Raw genomic sequence first — 23,734 nt, forward strand, 5'->3', positions numbered from 1 at the left:
AATTAGTATTATTATTATTATCATTATTGTTATAATAACAATGTTATTATTATAATTATCATCGTAGATTTGTAAAGCGCCACATTGCTCCGCAGCGCCGTACAGTAGAGAAAACAGGACATACATAACACAGGACATACATAACACAGGACATACATAACACAGCGACATACATAACACAGGACATACATAACACAGGACATACATAACACAGGGACATACAAGGTAGACAAAATAAATGCAGATATGAAAACAAAGGGTATGGAGGACCCTGCTCATTAGAGATCTTACATTCTAAGTGGGGGAGGGCACAGCTGAAACAAGAGGAGCGAGTGTGGCTCAGAGTGGAGATTGGGATAGTTGTGAGGGTGCATTTGTGTGAATAGTGTTATTGGGGATAAGGTCACCTCTAAAGAAGAGATGGGTTTTCAAAGAGCGTCTAAAGATTTGAAGGCTGTGGGAAAGTCTGATTGAGCGTGGTAGGGAATTCCATATGTGGGGAGCAGCACGGGAGAAGTCTTGTAGGCGGGAGTGAGAGGTGGTTACAGAGACGAGACAAAGTGCAGGTCAGAGGTAGATCTAAGAGGGCGGGAGAGAGAGTATTTTGATATGAGATTTGAGATGTATGAAGGGGTGGTGGTGTTGAGGCTTTGTAGGTAAGGGTGAGTAATTTGAATTGGATTCTGGAGGACACAGGGAGCCAGTGTAGGGATCTGCAAAGTGGTGCAGCAGATGTGGAGCGGTGAGAGAGGATGATGAGTCTTGCAGCAGCATTTAGGATGGATTGAAGTGTGGATATATGGGTGTCAGGAATACCAGATAGCAGGAGGTTGCAATAGTCAAGAAGGGAGATGATGAGAGAATGGATAAGAGTTTTGGTAGAATGTTGGGTAAGAAAAGGGCGTATTCTGGCAATGTTTTTAATGTGGAGTCGACAGGACTGGGAGAGAGTCTGGATGTGAGGAATAAAGCAGAGGGCGGAGTCACGTGTAACACCAACGCAGCGGGCTTGGGAGACTGAGGATATTGTGGTGTTATTGACAGTGAGGGAGATCTGAGGGCAGATGGTGACTCTGGCAGGAGGGAAGATAATAAGCTCTGTTTTGGACATGTTGAGCTTTAGGTAGCGTTGGTGCATCCATGTTCTTGTTCTTCTGTGCCAATAAACGTACCCCTAAAGGAGTGATTCACTGACACTTTCCATGTACAACCTTTGAACCATTTTCTTTTGCACATAAGTCACTTGTACAGTCACGTAGGACCTCATCGCACCCTTTGGTGGGGTAGGGCACCGCGGCTTGCATAGGTGCGTCTAGATTTCCGGGTTTGCGAAGCGTTTGCAGAGAAGCTGACATTTGCAACAGCCAATGGGAGGAGGTGGGTGGAGCAAAGGTGCTTACCAATTACACTGTAGGTACAAAGGTGCGACTCGTTTTGGGGAGCAGTGTAAAAACTAGATTTAATTTTGTGATTGAAGTGAGATAAAGGTTTGGAGATGGTGTATTTGAAGGGGTAGGGGGTTCCTTTCTGTATGGGGGGGGGGGCACACAGCCTTTTTCACTCCACAAAATGACCTGAGTTTGGTACTAGTATAAAAGTTTACACTTCAGCCCAGTGTGTCACCTTTTCCCACCTCTCCCCGCACCTGGGTGATCTACCACAAAGGCGACTCCTGAGAGTGGGGAGCCTACTCTCCCGACATGTCCGGGAGACTCACCAATTTCAGAGAGTTCTCCCGGACTCCCTGAACAGCAGGCTAGATTATTCACTAACAAAGTGGAAATGTTCAGAACTCCAGAGCAACCAATCAGTGATTAGTTTTGATTAAACCAGGGCTAGTTTAGAAAAGAACGCAAACGTCTGACTGGGTGCTATGGATAACTGAATATTTACTGATGTTACAGCATTTTAGACTGAAATTATACAGACGAAACAGTATAGACATTATTTCTGAGCTGTGACAAGTTGTTTCGAACGTCAACCCGCTTTGCTGCTAGAGACAGGCGCTGGCTAGGTCTAAGGAATCCTGTAAGGTAGTGATGGAACCCACAGGTCGTGACCCCCAAGAACTAGCCTCACTAAGCGGCAGCTGACGAGACAGGAATCGTAGTCGATATACAGGTCAAGGTCATGACCTGTATAAAAGGTCAGGGTCAGGGTCACAAGTAGAGGTGAGCAAAATTTTCAACCTTGTTCTGCATTTAGTCGCAAAATTTTATATTAATATTTTTGCTGGTGGAGTTTGGCCTTCATTGTTCTCAGTCCTACTCCAACCACACTCCGTAGCAGAATGAATTGACCATTGTTGTCCCAGCTCCGTTACTAAATTCCAAATACATGGCAAAATAACGTTCCGAGGAACGGTGAAGCAAAAACAGAACTTGAAGACTGTATCGCTGGAACGATGTAACCTTGGTGAGAGATCCTGGTCAATCATTAAACAATGCTAAGATGGGTCAAACATCACAATTTACAATTGCCTGTTTGAACTTTGATATCATTGGTCAAGCACCTCTGATATTTACAGACGTTTCTGTTATCTAGGAGACTGCAAGCTGTTATCCAAGATAAGTCCACTGCTCAGCAGGTCTGCATCAAAGCAATGCCTTTATATATATTTATTTAGTATGTATTGTTGACATAAGGATTTGATTTAATGCAGTAACAAATTTAGAGATCAGATGAAGAGAAATACTGCGGATGACAAAAGAGTGTTTATCAGCAAAAAGCTATCCTAGTCGGCATTCTACAAATGCAAAATAGCCAGAAAATCATATCCCACCTCCAGGAATGCCAACACCAGAAAACTAAGGATGCCACTTGGAATATAAACATAACATAATTTATGCTCCCTTTGATGTTACATCAATACAGAAACAAATTATCGTGAATTAAAAAAATAAAAAGTATCTTTCAGAATGTGAAATACCTCTGTGTCTGTGTTGTCTTGATAGGAGTGTGGGCATTAGAATGGACATAGAGCTCCCCCTAGTGGCCAAAAGCAGTAGCAATAGAAAGACCTAACAAGATTTAAATACATACTTGCTGCTACATATAGTATAGTAAGGAAGGTAAAACACCAATTCTTGGTAGCCCAAGAAGTATTAATAAAGGTTTTTTAAATTAAACCTCACACAGAACATGCAGTATGCATTATCGAGGGGTATTTACTTTAATCAACATTTTAGCAATAGCTGGTTATCATTTAAAACTCAATAGTGTTTTGCAGATATTAACTTGCATATGTGTCACTCCAACCCCTTCCCTCAATTCATACCCCCTAGGCCTCCTTTGCTGTTTCCTCTGCCTCCTCCTTTCCTGCAGAACTCTGTCACCCTCAAACTTGGAGAGTTTGAAAGTCCTAGTTGTGTAGAGATGTAATTACAACATACTTGCCAACTTTCCCGGAATGTCCCACCCCCGCGACAGAAAGGCCATTTTGTCGCGGGGCGGAGCCAAAATTATGCGATTCACAGCGAATCTCCTCATTTTGGCCAGGCAGTTGCGGGATGCGGGAGACTTACCTGCTCTCCCGGGAGTCCGTGAGACCGATCCGAATTTTGGGAGTCTCCAGGACATTCCGGGAGAGTTGGCAAGTATGGTCTTCAGCCATGTTCTATAACATATGAAAGTACCAGTATAATTCATATTGACAATAGGGAGGCAAGTTAAAAAAATTGGGACATAACATCAACTATCTGAGAACATATATATATATATTTATATATATATATATATATATATATATATTTATAATTATTATTTATATAATATAGCACTATAGTTCTATAAAGAGAAAACTTATGTTATAAGAAGCAAATACAATTTTTTCTCTACCCAGACACAGTTTCCAATCTATACATTACGGCAATGATTAATTTGGGATTATGAGTGGCTTGTTTGTTTTTTTTAAATCCTCAAGAATAGTAACCGTGGAAATGTATTTAACTAACAAAATGCTAACAAGGCCGATCTAACGCTGAGAGTTTGTGGGGGGAGAACACGGCTGAGGATTAATGAACGTCACAGGATTTCTGGAAGAGAAAGGAGAGAAAATCCGCCGGCAAAGTAAGAAAGAGAGAAGAAGAATTGGGTGTTGGGACCTCTCTGCCACCGCAGACCAGGATGGGGTTGTGGACCGAGCTTCTGAGATCCAAAAACCTTCTACTGGTCATCGCCATCCCCCTCCTCCTGCTTCCGCTGCCATTACTGCACCCCAGCAGTGTAAGTACAAATCGGCCTTTAACATCAGATATAAGTTTAAGGTTTTTGTCAGGGGGGGGGGATAGTTTAATTTTTTTACTGTTAAACCTGTTTTTTATTGCAAAGAAATTAAACATAAAACACTGCGGCTATTTCTACCAGACAGGGCATGAGGAAAATGTTGTAGGAATGCAATATAAGGTAGAGGTAGGAAACCGGTTGATGTGAACTACAATTCCCAGCATGCCAGCAGCCTCTGTCTCCTGGCGAGTCACCTGATATGTGTGGCTGGTTGGGTATGTTAGAACTGGAGGTTCCAAGAAACTGAATATTGGCTCTGAATGGCAAGGCATGCTGGGATTTGTAGTTCGCCACAACTATAGAGCCACAGGTTGCCTGTCTGAGCTCTACTGTGTGATCTAGCGACAGGCTGCCTGAGCCTGGCATAGAGCCATATCTCTGGCGCACTTATCACTGTCCCTAGGAATCAGCTCTGACTCTAACTACCTGGCATGTCCCAACGGAGCTTGTAACAAGGGAGTCCTCAATACATGCTGCTGTATCTTCATGTTCTTGTATGAAGTGACTGCTGGAAACCTACAGGGGCCCGTCTCTAGTCGTGTGGACAATCCATGTTGGCTGCTGTACACAGGGCAGGTGCAAGCCCTGGGGGCACCCAAGGGCCCCACACGAAATAGATACCCCCACCAAGGCTGTTCCCTACCTTGGCAGACGGGAGGTGGGGCAGAGCCATAGCTTAAAATTTTGGCTCCCCCCTAACCAGGGGCAGGCTGGGCTGGGGGGCAGGTGGGCATCTGCCCCCCGGACCGGTCCCATAGGGGGTTATCTTGGGCTGGGTCAATGGGCCACCAGAACTCTTTGCCCTATAAAATAGGCTGCTGAGTTGAGTCTTGCCCCCTGGGCTGAACTTTGCCAGCCCTCCTCTGCCCCTAACCTTCAATTTTAACCATATTAACTTAAAATATTCATAAACTGCGCCCAGCCTTCAGCACTGCGACCTGGGCGGTCGCCCCTCTCGCACAGCCCTGGTTACGGCCCTGGGTGGGGTGGCGCCATCCTCTGGTCCTCAGATTGGGAGAGAGGTGCTCTAGATAAGCGCCACACTACCAACGTAACACTGATATGGAGGGGCAGAGGTTCCACATGTAAGAAGCTGCTGGCTGCTTGTCCTACATGGCAGAGGGTGGCGGGACACGTGGCAGTGCGCCGAGGCATTAAAATCAAATCGCATTATGTGACTCATTCAGTGTTTTAGGCGCCCATAAACCACTGGCGCCTTAGGGCTGTTTTACCATTGTTATTACACCCATTGTCGTGTTTCTATAACAATGCATTTACTTGAAGGGATTTTCTAAGGGACTTTAATATTTTTGCGTTAACTTCATGGCTTCGTCTACAATAGAGTTACTCAAATCCAGTCTTCAGTCTTCAAGTTCCCCCAACAGGTAAGGATTTCAGGATATCCTTAGCCATGCACAGGGGAATGAATGAGGTTGGGTCAGTCACAGTACTTGGGATCAGGTATTGAGAAGCTCTGGTCTACGTGTTCTGTGTCCATGCAATGTTACTTCTGTCCTTATAGGAATCATCCTGCGCATATGTCCTGATAGTTACTGCTGTGTACTGGGTGTCGGAGGCTGTGCCGCTCGGAGCCGCTGCCTTGGTGCCGGCGTTTCTCTTCCCACTTTTCGGGGTGCTGAAGTCTAGCGAGGTGAGAGACGCTCTTTACAAATTGATTTTCTGCAAAACAAAAGAGCATTTTAGAACATTCACAAAATATATATGAAATATTTTCATCTTCTATTGATAGGTGAAATTGTAGGTTCCACTGCATTGGGGTCAGCAAATTTCTTTTGTACTTCTCATTTCCAGAATTCTACACTAATTTCCTGTTATACTGTCAGATATATCTCTCTATAACAAATGTTTGTATTATATATCATCCTCTGTATAATGCAGGCCTCCCAATATTGCAAATTACAAAATACGGACACGTTAGGCCCCGCTCTGTCAGCCGCTGCCCTAGTTGAGCACTTGCAACAAATCAGTAGTTCCAACATCTTTGCATACTGAAAGCGGGACAGAAGAAGCCCCACCCCATTTACCCACACTCCACCTGCACTTTCATATTAACCCCCTCCCTTTTGGTGGCCCACGAATATGGATGTCCCACCAAAATCAGGACAGTTGGGAGATATGCGCTTTGACACTGTGGAAATTGGGACTATAAGGTCACTTTATCGAAAGGAGAAAAGCTCTATCTCTGGAGAAAACGGGTATTTTGCTGGAGATAGGACTTTTTTTGTATCATTAACCGGCATGCGCCCGGAAAAGAGGTTAGTTAAGCCTTCCCCTCCCTCCCGCTCAGCTGCCTCGCAGGATTATAATGTTTAATTGCGGCAGTACCAGGATTACGACCACTGCGACAAATGACGATAGAAAGTGGTTATTGTGGCATATTGATAACTTGGCCCATATGTAAGAATACTCATCATATAATACCAGCTTATTTGCTTGTGGTCTAAGCTGGTATTATAAAGCTCTGCTGGGATCTATTCATAAATAGGGCAAAATAAAATGACTTTCTCCAAAGGGCTGAAAACTACTGCTATAATTTTTTTTATTTTGTCAATAGAAAAAAAACAACATTTTGTGACCTTGATTAATATTTTACCATATGTAGTTAATAATATGGTTAACACTTGGACTAAAGGACGAATATGCAGAACTCTTGAGTCCCACGTCCCTGTATGACATGCGTGGAGTGTAGACAAAGACACGGGGCACTTACCGTGATTCCCTATTGACTGTCCTGCAGTGATCTCTGGGTAATTCCAAGTTTTGGGACCTGACTCACAGCCAGGTCTGGATGGATCCAGCATTGAAGCAGCGATCCGCCTGGATGTTTATCTCCTCTATAGTAACATACAATATGGGGCAGTTTTGGTGGTATCTAATAACATAAATACTAAATTCCAGGAATTTTTATAACCGTAGACGCTTATTAGTTCCAGAAGCCGGTCCTTGACCTGCACCCCAGGTCCTGGCCTTGTCTCTGACGCTTTCCAGATGGGCTGATTAAACCCAGCTGCAATACTTACGACTTCTCTGCTTTGGTACTGATTGGGCCTCATTCATGAAGTGCACTTGACGAGCATCCAGGGCCGGCGAGACACGGTAAGCCCGGTAAGCTCGGCAGGAGGGCGCTGTACTTATTGGAGGGCCCCCTGGTGCAGGGTTTGTGCCCCCTAAGATTCTGAATACCCGCCCTAAACAGAGCAGATACTGAAGCAAGCGCGGAAGTGCGGGGGAGAAACTCAGGCCTGGCGGAGCGCCAGAGGGGTTCAAATATAAGTTGTAGAAAAGAAAATCTTGCGTCAGGAAAGAACAATTTGTTTTTGCACAACAACTCTACGTCTACTCCATACTGGGCAAGGAATCCCGCCACTCCCCCCAACATTCCTTATATTACCCTGGATAAAATATATTGTAGCGTTATATTTTCTACGCCTTCAGTTGTCATCAGTGTTTACTGAGTAGAGAGTACACTGATACTCTGTAGTGAGTACAGAGTACACTGATACTCTGTAGTGAGTAGAGAGTACACTGATACTCTGTAGTGAGTAGAGAGTACACTGATACTCTGCAGTGAGTACAGAGTACACTGATACGCTGCAGTGAGCAGAGAGTACACTGATACTCTGTAGTGAGTACAGAGTACACTGATACTCTGTAGTGAGTAGAGAGTCCACTGATACTCTGTAGTGAGTAGAGTACACTGATACTCTGTAGTGAGTAGAGAGTACACTGATACTCTGCAGTGAGTACAGAGTACACTGATACTCTGTAGTGAGTACAGAGTAAACTGATACTCTGCAGTGAGTAGAGAGTACACGGATACTCTGTAGTGAGTAGAGAGTACACTGATACTCTGTAGTGAGTAGAGAGTACACTGATACTCTGTAGTGAGTAGAGAGTACACTGATACTCTGTAGAGAGTAGAGAGTACACTGATACTCTGTAGTGAGTAGAGAGAACACTGATACTCTGTAGTGAGTAGAGAGTGTACTGATACTCTGTAGTGAGTAGAGAGAACACTGATACTCTGTAGTGAGTACAGAGTACACTGATACTCTGTAGTGAGTAGAGTGTACACTGATACTCTGTAGTGAGTAGAGAGTACACTGATACTCTGTAGTGAGTAGAGAGTACACTGATACTCTGTATTGAGTAGAGAGTACACTGATACTCTGTAGTGAGTAGAGAGTACACTGATACTCTGTAGTGAGTAGAGAGTACACTGATACTATGTAGTGAGTAGAGAGAACACTGATACTCTGCAGTGAGTAGAGAGTACACTGATACTCTGTAGTGAGTAGAGAGTACACTGATACTCTGTAGTGAGTAGAGAGTACACTGATACTCTGCAGTGTGTACAGAGTACACTGATAGTCTGTAGTGAGTAGAGAGTACACTGATACTCTGTAGTGAGTAGAGAGTACATTGATACTCTGCAGTGAGTACAGAGTACACTGATAGTCTGTAGTGAGTACAGAGTACACTGATACTCTGTAGTGAGTAGAGAGAACACTGATACTCTGTAGTGAGTAGAGAGTACACGGATACTCTGTAGTGAGTAGAGAGTACACTGATACTCTGTAGTGAGTAGAGAGTACACTGATACTCTGTAGTGAGTAGAGAGTACACTGATACTCTGTAGTGAGTAGAGAGAACACTGATACTCTGTAGTGAGGACAGAGCACACTGATACTCTGTAGTGAGTACAGAGTACACTGATACTCTGTAGTGAGTAGAGAGTACACTGATACTCTGCAGTGAGTAGAGAGTACACTGATACTCTGTAGTGAGTAGAAAGTGCACTGATACTCTGCAGTGAGTACAGAGTAAACTGATACTCTGCAGTGAGTAGAGAGTACACTGATACTCTGCAGTGAGTAGAGAGTACACTGATACTCTGTAGTGAGTAGAGAGAACACTGATACTCTGTAGTGAGGACAGAGCACACTGATACTCTGTAGTGAGTACAGAGTACACTAATAGTCTGCAGTGAGTACAGAGTACACTGATACTCTGTAGTGAGTACAGAGTACACTGATACTCTGTAGTGAGTAGAAAGTGCACTGATAATCTGCAGTGAGTACAGAGTATACTGATACTCTGCAGTGAGTAGAGAGTACACTGATACTCTGTAGTGAGTAGAGAGTACACTGATACTCTGTAGTGAGTAGAGAGTACACTGATACTCTGCAGTGTGTACAGAGTACACTGATAGTCTGTAGTAAGTAGAGAGTACACTGATACTCTGTAGTGAGTAGAGAGTACACTGATACTCTGCAGTGAGTACAGAGTACACTGATAGTCTGTAGTGAGTACAGAGTACACTGATACTCTGCAGTGAGTAGAGAGTACACTGATGCTCTGCAGTGAGTACAGAGTACACTGATACTCTGCAGTGAGTAGAGAGTACACTGATACTCTGTAGTGAGTAGAGAGTACACTGATACTCTGTAGTGAGTAGAGAGTACACTGATACTCTGCAGTGTGTACAGAGTACACTGATAGTCTGTAGTGAGTACAGAGTACACTGATACTCTGTAGTGAGTAGAGAGTACACTGATACTCTGTAGTGAGTAGAGTGTACACTGATACTCTGTAGTGAGTAGAGAGTACACTGATACTCTGTAGTGAGTAGAGAGTACACTGATACTCTGTATTGAGTAGAGAGTACACTGATACTCTGTAGTGAGTAGAGAGTACACTGATACTCTGTAGTGAGTAGAGAGTACACTGATACTATGTAGTGAGTAGAGAGAACACTGATACTCTGTAGTGAGTACAGAGTACACTGATACTCTGTAGTGAGGACAGAGCACACTGATACTCTGTAGTGAGTACAGAGTACACTGATACTCTGTAGTGAGTAGAGAGTACACTGATACTCTGCAGTGAGTAGAGAGTACACTGATACTCTGTAGTGAGTAGAGAGTACACTGATACTCTGTAGTGAGTAGAGAGTACACTGATACTCTGCAGTGTGTACAGAGTACACTGATAGTCTGTAGTGAGTACAGAGTACACTGATACTCTGTAGTGAGTAGAGAGTACATTGATACTCTGCAGTGAGTACAGAGTACACTGATAGTCTGTAGTGAGTACAGAGTACACTGATACTCTGTAGTGAGTAGAGAGAACACTGATACTCTGTAGTGAGTAGAGAGTACACGGATACTCTGTAGTGAGTAGAGAGTACACTGATACTCTGTAGTGAGTAGAGAGTACACTGATACTCTGTAGTGAGTAGAGAGTACACTGATACTCTGTAGTGAGTAGAGAGTACACTGATACTCTGTAGTGAGTAGAGAGAACACTGATACTCTGTAGTGAGGACAGAGCACACTGATACTCTGTAGTGAGTACAGAGTACACTGATACTCTGTAGTGAGTAGAGAGTACACTGATACTCTGCAGTGAGTAGAGAGTACACTGATACTCTGTAGTGAGTAGAAAGTGCACTGATACTCTGCAGTGAGTACAGAGTACACTGATACTCTGCAGTGAGTAGAGAGTACACTGATACTCTGCAGTGAGTAGAGAGTACACTGATACTCTGTAGTGAGTAGAGAGAACACTGATACTCTGTAGTGAGGACAGAGCACACTGATACTCTGTAGTGAGTACAGAGTACACTAATAGTCTGCAGTGAGTACAGAGTACACTGATACTCTGTAGTGAGTACAGAGTACACTGATACTCTGTAGTGAGTAGAAAGTGCACTGATAATCTGCAGTGAGTACAGAGTATACTGATACTCTGCAGTGAGTAGAGAGTACACTGATACTCTGTAGTGAGTAGAGAGTACACTGATACTCTGTAGTGAGTAGAGAGTACACTGATACTCTGCAGTGTGTACAGAGTACACTGATAGTCTGTAGTAAGTAGAGAGTACACTGATACTCTGTAGTGAGTAGAGAGTACACTGATACTCTGCAGTGAGTACAGAGTACACTGATAGTCTGTAGTGAGTACAGAGTACACTGATACTCTGCAGTGAGTAGAGAGTACACTGATGCTCTGCAGTGAGTACAGAGTACACTGATACTCTGCAGTGAGTAGAGAGTACAGTGATACTCTGTAGTGAGTAGAGAGTACACTGATACTCTGTAGTGAGTAGAGAGTACACTGATACTCTGCAGTGTGTACAGAGTACACTGATAGTCTGTAGTGAGTACAGAGTACACTGATACTCTGTAGTGAGTAGAGAGTACACTGATACTCTGCAGTGAGTACAGAGTACACTGATAGTCTGTAGTGAGTACAGAGTACACTGATACTCTGTAGTAAGTAGAGAGTACACTGATACTCTGTAGTGAATAGAGAGTACACTGATACTCTGCAGTGAGTAGAGAGTACACTGATACTCTGTAGTGAATAGAGAGTACACTGATACTCTGCAGTGAGTAGAGAGTACAATGATACTCTGCAGTGAGTAGAGAGTACACTGATACTCTGCAGTGAGTAGAGAGTACACTGATACTCTGTAGTGAGTAGAGAGTACACTGATACTCTGTAGTGAGTAGAGAGTACACTGATACTCTGTAGTGAGTAGAGAGTACACTGTTACTCTGCAGTGTGTACAGAGTACACTGATAGTCTGTAGTAAGTAGAGAGTACACTGATACTCTGTAGTGAATAGAGAGTACACTGATACTGTGCAGTGAGTAAAGAGTATACTGATACTCTGCAGTGAGTAGAGAGTACACTGATACTCTGCAGTGAGTACAGAGTACACTTATACTCTGCAGTGAGTAGAGAGTACACTGATACTCTGTAGTGAATAGAGAGTACACTGATACTCTGCAGTGAGTACAGAGTATACTGATAGTCTGTAGTGAGTAGAGAGTACACTGATACTCTGTAGTGAGTACAGAGTACACTGATACTCTGTAGTGAGTACAGAGTACACTGATAGTCTGTAGTGAGTAGAGAGTACACTGATACTCTGTAGTGAATAGAGAGTACACTGATACTCTGCAGTGAGTACAGAGTATACTGATATTCTGTAGTGAGTAGAGAGTACACTGATACTCTGTAGTGAGTACAGAGTACACTGATACTCTGTAGTGAGTACAGAGTACACTGATACTCTGTAGTGAGTAGAGAGTACACTTATACTCTGTAGTGAGTACAGAGTACACTGATACTCTGTAGTGAGTAGAGAGTACACTTATACTCTGTAGTGAGTACAGAGTACACTGATACTCTGTAGTGAATAGAGAGTACACTGATACTGTGCAGTGAGTAGAGAGTACACTGATACTCTGCAGTGAGTACAGAGTACACTGATACTCTGCAGTGAGTAGAGAGTACACTGATACTCTGTAGTGAATAGAGAGTACACTGATACTCTGCAGTGAGTACAGAGTATACTGATAGTCTGTAGTGAGTAGAGAGTACACTGATACTCTGTAGTGAGTACAGAGTACACTGATACTCTGTAGTGAGTACAGAGTACACTGATAGTCTGTAGTGAGTAGAGAGTACACTGATACTCTGTAGTGAGTAGAGAGTACACTTATACTCTGTAGTGAGTACAGAGTACACTGATACTCTGTAGTGAATAGAGAGTACACTGATACTGTGCAGTGAGTAAAGAGTATACTGATACTCTGCAGTGAGTAGAGAGTACACTGATACTCTGCAGTGAGTAGAGAGTACACTTATACTCTGTAGTGAATAGAGAGTACACTGATACTCTGCAGTGAGTACAAAGTATACTGATAGTCTGTAGTGAGTAGAGAGTACACTGATACTCTGCAGTGAGTAGAGAGTACACTGATACTCTGTAGTGAGTAGAGAGTACACTGATACTCTGTAGTGAGTACAGAGTACACTGATACTCTGTAGTGAGTACAGAGTACACTGATACTCTGTAGTGAGTAGAGAGTACACTTATACTCTGTAGTGAGTACATAGTACACGTGTATATGAGGAACAGAATGTAGAACTTTGCATTACTTTGCAGGGCTGCCACTTCCTCAGTGGGGCGTCAGGCGGATCACAGAAAACAATGCAGTCATTCAGCTCCCGGCTGGGAGATTCAAACCCACCTGAATAAGAAGTTTTTTATTAGAAATAACTGAACATGAATTGAGGGTGGAGGGGAAGGGGGGGCTGGCAAATGAGGTCATCCCAGTGGGGCAAAGGTGGTGCGATTGGCAGACACGTCACCAAGGTTACTGAGAGAGTTTACTGGGTAACATTTTACTTGTACAATTTCGACTCTCATTCTGTTCAATGCAATCACTGTGCTGCCCTGGAAACAAGTCGTAGGGTGTGAGGACACTGCTCCATCTGTATTTATACAGTCACCATTTACTCTATTTATAATCTCTATTTATACAGTCCCTGTTCCATTACATTAGAGAGAGGGGGGTAACTGGCCCACTCATGGGATCTGCTTCTATATAAATCATTAGAATATATATATATATATATATATATGTTACATACCAACTGGAGAATCCTTCTAAAAAAGAAAAGTGGAGGTTTTGCCCATAGCAACCAATCAGATTCTAGTTACCATTTCCTAGAATGCACTAAATAAATGGTAGCTAGAATCTGATTGGTTGCTATGGACAACACCTCTACTTTTCCTTTTTAGAACATTTGATAAATCTACTCCTTGCAAGTTTACTATGACTGATTAAAGTCTGTTTCTTATGTGGTGAAATTACCAACATAACGGGATAATTTACATGTGTCAAAAAGTTGAGTTGGAAATTTTGTCGTAGTGGATAATATTTTTAAATAATTTCCAAGCATATCATACCAGCTGGTAGGTTCACATAAGCAGAAAAATCACAGCGTATAGTAATGTAAGCTTAGATAATGATAAAATATAATGGGAATAATAATAATTATAATAATAATAATAATAATAATAATAATAATAATAATAATAATAATAACAGTGTTTATTTTGGATTCAATCAATATTGAAAAATAGGGACAGTTTGAAAATAAGGGGTCATTCGCATCATCATGTGGGCACTGCGAGGCATATTAAAACGTTAAGTTGATCGTCATGTACCTGCGCCTGACTTGACTGCACCGTTAGAATCCTGAAGTGAGTATGGGCAGCACGGTGGCTCAGTGGTTTAGCACTTCTGCCTCACAGCGCTGGGGTCATGAGTTTGATTCCCAACCATGGCCTTATCTGTGTGGAGTTTGTGTGGGTTTCCTCTGGGTGCTCTGGTTTCCTCTCACACTCCAAAAACATACTAGTAGGTTAATTGGCTGCTGTCAAAATTGACCCTAGTGTCTCTTTCTCTTTGTTTGTGAGTTAGGGAATTTAGATTGTAATGGCACAGGGACTGATGTGAATGAGTTCACTGTACAGCGCTGCGGAATTAGTGGCGCTATATAAATAACTGATGATGATGAAGGTGGGTAAGGCAGATGACGAGATTAATTTTCATCATTGCGCACCTCGCTCACTTAAGGTTGCAGACAGGTAAGCGCACTAGTAGGAGATTTGCAGTCTCTCTCTTGAGTCCAGGAGGTCTTAGCCGTATTCAGGAGCCTCCACAACATTTCGGGAGAATAGGCAACTATGGAAACTGTTCGATTTTCGGGTTGGCAGGTGACAATCCATCACTGTAATTAAGAGTGTGTGGGATCCTTAGGCATTATAGGCATTTGCCTATAGGAATGTAAAGCTGTGCAGCTTATGTTAGGTCTGTCCTCCATATTGTAAGCTGTCTCTGCTTTACTATATATTCCAGCTATAAGAACAACTAAACAGGGGCTGTCTTCAGCCTATGACACAGGAAAAGAACTTCACCTGATGTGACTCAAATTGGAACTGAGCTAGTGGGCAGATCATCTAGGCCTGAACTCTATAGTACCAGTGAATAAGCAAAAGTCACTCTACTAAATATAGAGTTCTCACATTTCCATTAATAATGGGAATTGTACGCCCCCTACTGTTGTGGCTGTGTAATTTGCTTTGCTAGACATCACACAAACTGAGGGCTAGTGAACTATCAGTCAAATGGGTCAATGAGTATGTGAGCATGATTTTGTGTGACTCTCCAGTAATAATATAGTGTCATGATTTGTTAAGAGTAATCCCTATGTATTAAACAGGCCACAAAACACAATCCCCACTGACACTTACTGTTCTATCCTCTTCTATTTCCACTAACTGTTCAAAAATATTTCCACCCAAACTGAAAAGGAGAGTGGAAGCCTGAAAACACTAAGCACATAAAGAAAGGGGTAAAGAATCATTGACAATAATAGACTACAAAATTGTTGGAATAATTCAAGATATTTTTATGGATTTACGCCTGAAAGCAGTGGTTGATAACTCAGAAACACGCTATTGCTGACATTTGAAGCAACTGGCAAACTGTACTACATTGGTTGTGTCCATGGTTACAGATATTGCTAAGGAAGGTCAGTTATTCATAACCTGTCAGGTTGCAAAAGTGTGTTTCTCAGTTTTCAACAGTTAATTTTATGAAGATCTGTTTCAAGTTTTCTAGTAAGTTACAATATCCAGCATAGATATTTTAATTAGGTAACATCATGTTTAAGTTATGATACTCTTTAATAAACAAACTTAAACAATCAAGCAATCAATAGTGTTAGTTTTTTTTTACAGCCATGACGGTGTCTCTTAAAATGGGCAGTACTGTGCGGTACTAAAGCCAAAAATAGTTCTATGTTAATAGAAACACATAGCACTGAATTTTAAAACGAAAACTACCAGCTATAAATAGAGAAAAGGACTCAGAGATGTGATGGAGCATATTTTAGTACAAATGGCTACAACTTTATAGGGCGGCAGATTTTCAAAGAACTATGGTAGCTTCCGGTGAGCAACTTATAAATATTTCTTCTTTTTTATTACAATATATCAAAAAAATAGACTTCCCGTATAGCAGACATCCTTAAAAGCCGGAACAAACAGATCCAGATGCCAACATCAGAGCGTATCTGGAGTTAATTATTGCCGGTGTATATATGAATGAACAGAACACTTGTGTCCTCACGTTCCTTCTCTGACCCCCACTGGTCCTGTTTACCTAGAATTTCAGGACAGCTTTACCACTGAATGCGAAATATTATTATTCTCGTTGTAATCAACATCCGATTGAAATAATGACTTTGTGATGTCTGATCATCTTTCTAAAAGATGAATGTGAAAATAAACTGACAGATGACAGATGGTCTAGTATGTGACATTTAATACATCACATTCTTTTTATGTAGAGAGTTGTCTTCCTGATCTTACTTGTTCTGTTACTGGGTTCATGTAGAACCTTTGGAATCGGAACTAAGCCGCTCTGCACCGTTTCCAGCTGTAATCCGCCCCTCGTAATTCCATTATCACTTATAATTAGAGATGCTCAGGGTCTGTTCCCCAAGAACTGAACACACCCGAACTTAGCAGATCCGAGTACCGAGCCGGCAAAACGTCATTCTTACGTCGTCGGATCTGGCGAGCTTTGGATTCTGTAAGTACCGCCCTCCACAGCGATCCAGCGGCATTTCACAGAGGAACACAGAAGGGGTAGCACAGTCTGTAGAGCATTTGGGCAGCGTCATAGGTAGAATAGAAAGAGGAGGGGTAGCAGTGTTCTTCAAAGTCTCCAGTGACATTTAGGAGAGCTCCATTGCTAATTGTCATTGCTGAAATACAAATACTAGGTCTGGTAGGCTTGGTCTTCTAAATCTGCAGTCACATTGTACTGTGTTATATAGGTAACATACAAAGAGGAGAGCTTCATTGCTCCATTGCTAATTGTGATTGCTGAAATAGAAATAATAGGTCCGGCAGGCTTGGTCTTCTAAATCTGCAGTCTTTGTGTATGAAAATAATATTGTGACCTGTGAGGTGGTCAAAATTGACTGCAAATTACTTGAAATGAGTGTTATTGAGATTAATAATAATGTAGGGGGAAAAAAAGCAAAAATGTGATTTTAGCAAAGAAAAATAGGGATTTTAGAAAGAAATCGGGATCCAAAACCCAAACCACAACACGCAAGGGCGGTTTTGCCAAAACCAAAACACAAAGTTAATCCAGATCCAAAACCAAAACCAGAATACGGGGGTCAGTGAACATCTCTTCTTGTAATCAGTCACTCTTCCCATCTCCATCTGTTTTATTGCCTTATAATTCCAACATAAAATGCATCTCATTAATAGGACACTGCCTGATCTCTGCACTACTGAGGGGGTGTAAAAATCCACCATTTTAGCAGAGAAAAAAGAACTTGGGAGGATAAATTCCTTCACCCCATAGTGGGAATCAAAAATCCCTGGATCTTTAATGTGTCTGCAGTACCTTCCAATGCCAGTTCTTGTGTGGATGTATCTCACAGATTGCTGTTACAGTAAAGAACCCTTTCTTCAGCTAATGTTTGAACCTCTGTTCTTCCAGTCGTCGGAGGTGTCTCTCTGTGGGGACTTAAAACTAAAAAGGTTGTTGCAGGATTTTCAGGCATGGTCCAATTATGTGTCTATACACAATGGGCCTGATTCATTAAGGAACTTAAATTGAGAAGTTTCTTATTTCAGTCTCCTGGACAAAACCATGTTACAATGCAAGGGGTGAAAATTAGTATTCTGTTTTGCACATAAGTTAAATACTGACTGTTTTTTCATGTATCACACAAATACTTGATAGCTTTTTTGTAAACTGAAATTTAATGTTGATATTTGTGTGCTACATGAAAAAACAGACAGTATTTAACTTATGTGCAAAACAGAAAACTATTTTTCACCCCTTGCATTGTAACATGGTTTTGTCCAGGAGACTGAAATAAGATACCTCTTCATTTAAGATCCTTAATAAATCAGACCCAATGATCACATCTCACTTAGTATTATCTTCTCTAAATAAACTCAGATGTATCTTTTATACCTCGTTCATTTAATCCCGTCTCAGCACTATCTCCAGTTGCAGCACATCCTATTAGTACCAAAAAGAAAAAATACCTTAATGAAGACGCACAATTGGAACGGCAATACTATATATATATCGCTATATAAATAAATGATGATGATGATATATATATATATATTAAGCTGTTGCAGAAAGGTGACTGCAGTCATCCTCTTGACAAAGTAAAAACAAAAACCAAACAAATGGCAGCACTACAAAATATATAATTCTATCTGTTCCAAGTCACATAAAAGAAATGTCCTCTAAGGCGGCGAGAAAAAATTATAAACATATTTATTCAAAAACAATAAGCGTAAAGAGTATAATGCAGATCATCCAATTAGTGAATTGACACCACAAACTGATCTGAATATTGAATTGAACTTCATCATAGGCAAACCGAGGGGGGTTTCCTTGGGCCCGGAAATCCCCCACCAAGCCTGGGGCATTGTATAATTGAGGTGGCTGGACCCTGCTCCCGCTTCACACAGCTCTGCTTGAAAAGGGAGAGCTGCGTGCACCTAACAGTAGTGCCCATGTATATTATGGGGATAGGAGGAGTTGGAGAACAGCCAAGCACTGTCTAAAATTATAGCCATGCCCCCATGCATGCTGGTCACGCCCACTGGTGGCGTGGTGTGGAAACCCCCCGGAGACTGGGCAGATATAAGGCTGGGTACACACTACGGGGTGTTCAGCCGATTATCAGGCCAATCACATGATAAACAACAGTTTAGCCCAATATCGCATTAGTGTGTACGCTCCAATTATGAGTGGTTATCGTTCCACAGCCCATTGTATTGTTTCATTTGAATTTATAAATGGACCAAAAATCTCGTTCACCGATAGAACGAGGTCGTTCCAATTCTGCAGTGTGTACGCACTCAGGACCGGCAGTGTCCATAGATCTCTATGGAGTGCGCAGAGTCAGGATTTTATCAGCCGATGGTTATGACAGATGAAGAGCACAGATCTGAGGGTAAATCGTGTATAATGTGTATAGTGTGTACACATGAATCGGCTGCTGATCGAGACTTTCAGTCATTGGTAAAATAGTTAATTATGTTGCATTGAGAGAAATTTCTGTAGTGAGTATCCAGCCTAAGACATAGAATACAAACATAAGACATAGGATAAGAGCTTACATTCTAAAGGGAGGGGGTAAGGGGTGCTCTGGGGTACACCACTTATAACGTTAGTTCATTTAGAATTTGAGCCATTGATAACTACTCCCTAGACATGGTCTTTTACAAAGTTTTCTATCCACTTACATATTGTATTTCAAGAACAATAATCTATATATAACCTATTATATGTATGTATGTATGAAAAAGTCATTTGCCCTACAGATCTGTAGTCTGGCACTCTCATAAATGACCTTTCCTCTCCATGATAAATATGTTCTGTAAACGAATGGAAAATGTTACATATGGGTTTGTCAATGTTCCAAAGACCAGCTAGAGTTTCTCTATCCAAGTTTGCAATTCTACACGACAAGTATTTTATTGCTCACCTGCACGAACCCCCAGACCTCACTTTCAGGTGTAGTTTGATCACCCTAATAAAAAACTTACATTCACTGCAGTATTTTCTCCCCACAGGTGGCTGCGGAATATGTTAAGAACACAACACTTCTCCTGATGGGGGTCATCTGTCTGGCGGCTTCTGTGGAGAAATGGAATCTCCATAAGAGGATAGCGCTGAGAATGGTCATGTTGTCCGGTGCAAAGCCAGGAATGTGAGTCGGTGTGGTGGGAGAACACAGCAATTATATATTATACTGCATAATACTGTATTACAATATGGGCAGCAGGGTGGCTCAGAGGTTAGCACTTCTGCCTCACAGCGCTGGGGTCATGAGTTCAATTCCCGTTCATGGCCTTATTTGTGTGGAGTTTGTATGTTCTCCCTGTGTTTGTGTGGGTTTCCTCTGGGTGCTTCAGTCATCTCTCTGTCCCCTGTCCCAATAACATGGTTCATCTTTGGTTGGTAAGTGTGTCGCAAAGCCAAGAGTTCAACGTTTAACCTGCGGCTGTCATTATATCATACGTGCCTACTTTTGGCTGACTCCCTCCGAGAGATCACTGAAGAGGGTGGGAAGGGGCGGGGCTTCGCGAATCATATCATTTTGGCCCCACTCCCAATGACGTATTGCCTGTTTTGTGTCTTTGTATACTGGTAAAAAGATCCAAAGCAGGCATTATGTCACTAGGGGCGGAGTCAAAATGTCGCGATTCGCTAAGCCCCACCCCCGCCGCCCATGCACAACTCCATGCCGGCTCTGATGTGGGAGAAATGCCAGCTCTCCCAGGATTCCGGGAGAACTACCCGGAATTCGGGAGTCTCCCAGGTTGGCATGTATGCATTATATGCTGCATGACTGCAACCCTGCAATGTAGCGGTTATACTCTCCACTGACCCCCATCTGGTAAAATATAAACAGCCGGCATTTCATGCTGTTCAGCTGAACGTGCACTGTACAGAATATTACTGTCCACTTGTAATCTTGCCAGCCAATCACACAACCTCTGGCCTCGCACTGCTGCAAGAGAGAGAAGCACCTAGATAGTGACTGATTTCTCTAAAGCAGGTCTGGCCAACCTGTGGCTCTCATTGTGTTGTGAAACTACAAGCCCCAGCATGCTTTGCCAGCTGATAGATGGCAGAGCATGCTGGGACTTGTAGTTTCACAACATCCGGAGAGACACAGGTTGGTCAAGCCTGAGCTAAAGGATACATTAGTAAGCATGCTGAACAAATGTTATTAATAGAAAAACACATCCGTTTTTCTAGTTGTATTATACAGAGAAGTGATTCATGGGCTCTGAATGTAAAACTAGATGCTGTCTAACCCATAGTGCAGGGATTTGCTCATACTTGCCAACTCTCCCTGAATGTCAGGGAGACTCCCTGAAATAGGGGTGATCTCCCTCACTCCCTGAAGAGTCTGGCATTCTCCCTGATGCTGAGCCAGTACAAGACGTGGTTGGCTTCGCCATCTGTGGCATGATGACACAGTTCAGAGATTGTGTCCTATATCCATGTATTGATGCCTATAGAGGTGGCCATTTTCATGGAGACCAAGATTTAATCAAAGACTGACAGGTAAGACAACATGACTTCAGTAATGGAGACAGAAACGTAAAAGATACTTCAGTCTCTAGAGATTCATTAGCTGCTTTTCTTTAACACATAGTTGCCTACTCTCCCGGAATGACTCACGCATTTCAGGGAGACCTCTGAGGATCCTGGGAGAGCAGGGCAACCTCCCGCTTCTCCCCCCCCCCCGCAATAGATAAGTGGTGGGAGGCGGGGCTTAATGATGCAAATCTCGTATCACCCCCTGCTGTAATTGGCCAACCATGTGACAATCGTTTACGGGGCAGGGCCAAAATTATTTAATTTGTCAAGCTCCGCCCCCGCACACCTACCTCCCCTGGGATCTTCCTGAAGCCAACAAGGAAAAGTTGGCAAATATGCTCTAGCACCAACTGGAGAGCCATAGATTGACTAAAGGTTCTTAATAAGTAATAAAAAAAACACATAATTTTATTCTTATCAGTGCTTATAAAATAACCACATACTGTGCACATTATTGGACAATAATGCATCAAAACGGTGATAAGACGGTTTCACAATAACGATATATTGACCAATTTCTGCCTCCTCAGGCTCTTGATGTGTTTCATGTGCTGCACAGCTCTGCTCTCCATGTGGCTCTCCAATACCTCATCCACCGCCATGGTCATGCCCATCGCAGATGCAGTTCTGCAGCAGCTGAGAAGCGCCGACGAGGAGCACGAGGGGACTGTGACCAATGGATCTACTGCTGTGGAGCCCGGACAGCAGAAAGGTGATTTTATCTGTCACTTCTGTATTAAACACAATGTACATTTGTCAGAGTCATGTTATCAGGATTACCCTATTTGAGTAAGTGTAGACATTTACTAAGATCCTAAACATCTGCATGATCAGCAGTCTGAGCCATCACTCCCCTGAGAGAATGAGAACCTTCTTGGCACAATCCTGGGCAGAGACCTGACCTCCTGGGCACAGACCTGACCTCCTGGCCACAGACCTGACCTCCTGGGCACAGACATGACCTCCTGGCCAAAGACCTGACCTCCTGGGCACAGACATGACCTCCTGGCCAGAGACCTGACCTCCTGGGCAGAGACCTGACCTCCTGGGCACAGACATGACCTCCTGGGCACAGACATGACCTCCTGGGCAGAGACCTGACCTCCTGGCCAGAGACCTGACCTCCTGGGCAGAGACCTGACCTCCTGGGCACAGACATGACCTCCTGGGCACAGACATGACCTCCTGGCCACAGCCACCTCTCTCCTCCTTCCCGGGAGGGATCGAGCAATAACTGAAGTGCACTATGGGGCTCATTTACAGTTGGGTCCTCGTCTGTTTGTTTTGCATAATATACACATTTCCATGTTAAGCTTATGCACCATAAATGTGTATGCGTATATCTGTATACAGATTTTGTCCCTCGTGACTTCTTACACCTGGAGAGGGAATTGGCCAATATTGTGTACTGATAAGAAATGCACCTTCATCATTTACTACTACATTTGACAAACCACTTCTCTATGCTTTCTTTATGCTATTGTTATGTGTAAGTATACACGCATATTGCTCCTAAAGGTAAATCTGTACTAATTGTGAGATGTGTTGGGCTGAATCTATGCATGTACATTCATCTTCACTGATAACGTACAGGGAGCAAATACATCCAAATCTACATAAGCCCGAAAGACTCCAATCAGATACATATCTTTCTGCAATTATTGCGTTCCTGCAATCATTGTGTTCCTGGAATCATTGTGTTCCTGGAATCATTGTGTTCCTGGAATCATTGTGTTCCTGGAATCATTGTGTTCCTGGAATCATGGTGTTCCTGCAATCATTGTGTTCCTAAAATCATTGTGTTCCTGCAATCATTGTGCTCCTGGAATCATTGTGTTCCTGGAATCATTGTGTTCCTGCAATTATTGTGTTCCTGCAATCATTGTGTTCCTGCAATCATTGTGTTCCTGGAATCATTGTGCTCCTGCAATCATTGTGTTCCTGGAATCATTGTGTTCCTGGAATCATTGTGTTCCTGCAATCATTGTGTTCCTGGAATCATTGTGTTCCTGCAATCATTGTGCTCCTGCAATCATTGTGTTCCTTCAATTATTGTGTTCCTGCAATCTCTGTGACATAGTGACAATTAATCTTTATAAGAGGAAAGTAGGGGTTATGGTGATAAAAAATGTTGGGGGGCATTGCGAGATTGACTCCCCCTCTAGCAGTACCTCTGTATATAGTCTCTATCATTAATACCAGTACACTTCTGCAGCAAGAACATTTGCATTTGTCTGCTGTCCCTAGACTCCATAACATAGATATATGTATTCATTCTAGTGGATAGTAATTGTGGGATACAATTGGGTGGATTCTGTCTAATTTAGTTTTATTTTCTCGTTAAAATTCTTATGTTAATGTAAAGAGGTGAACATATACAGTCACATGTGGTG

At 42.6% G+C, this 23,734-nt stretch overlaps 1 protein-coding gene across 2 annotated transcripts in view; it reads left to right on the top strand.

The window, feature by feature from the left end:
* Positions 1 to 3,882: 3,882 nt before the first annotated feature.
* SLC13A4 (solute carrier family 13 member 4) overlaps positions 3,883 to 23,734 on the top strand; it is a 45,250-nt gene continuing 25,398 nt past the window's right edge. Inside the window, exons 1-4 of one of the 2 annotated variants that reach the window (XM_075210406.1) lie at positions 3,883 to 4,224; positions 5,807 to 5,935; positions 19,802 to 19,938; positions 21,872 to 22,053. In XM_075210406.1, the coding sequence (XP_075066507.1) occupies positions 4,126 to 4,224; positions 5,807 to 5,935; positions 19,802 to 19,938; positions 21,872 to 22,053 (547 nt within the window). In that variant the 5' untranslated portion in view covers positions 3,883 to 4,125. Of the gene's footprint in view, positions 4,225 to 5,806; positions 5,936 to 19,637; positions 19,939 to 21,871; positions 22,054 to 23,734 lie in introns of those variants that run through there. The other variant, XM_075210405.1, reaches the window with a different exon arrangement.

This window comes from Mixophyes fleayi, chromosome 4, assembly GCF_038048845.1.
Source record: "Mixophyes fleayi isolate aMixFle1 chromosome 4, aMixFle1.hap1, whole genome shotgun sequence".
In the NCBI taxonomy this organism is placed as follows: Eukaryota; Metazoa; Chordata; class Amphibia; order Anura; family Limnodynastidae; genus Mixophyes; species Mixophyes fleayi.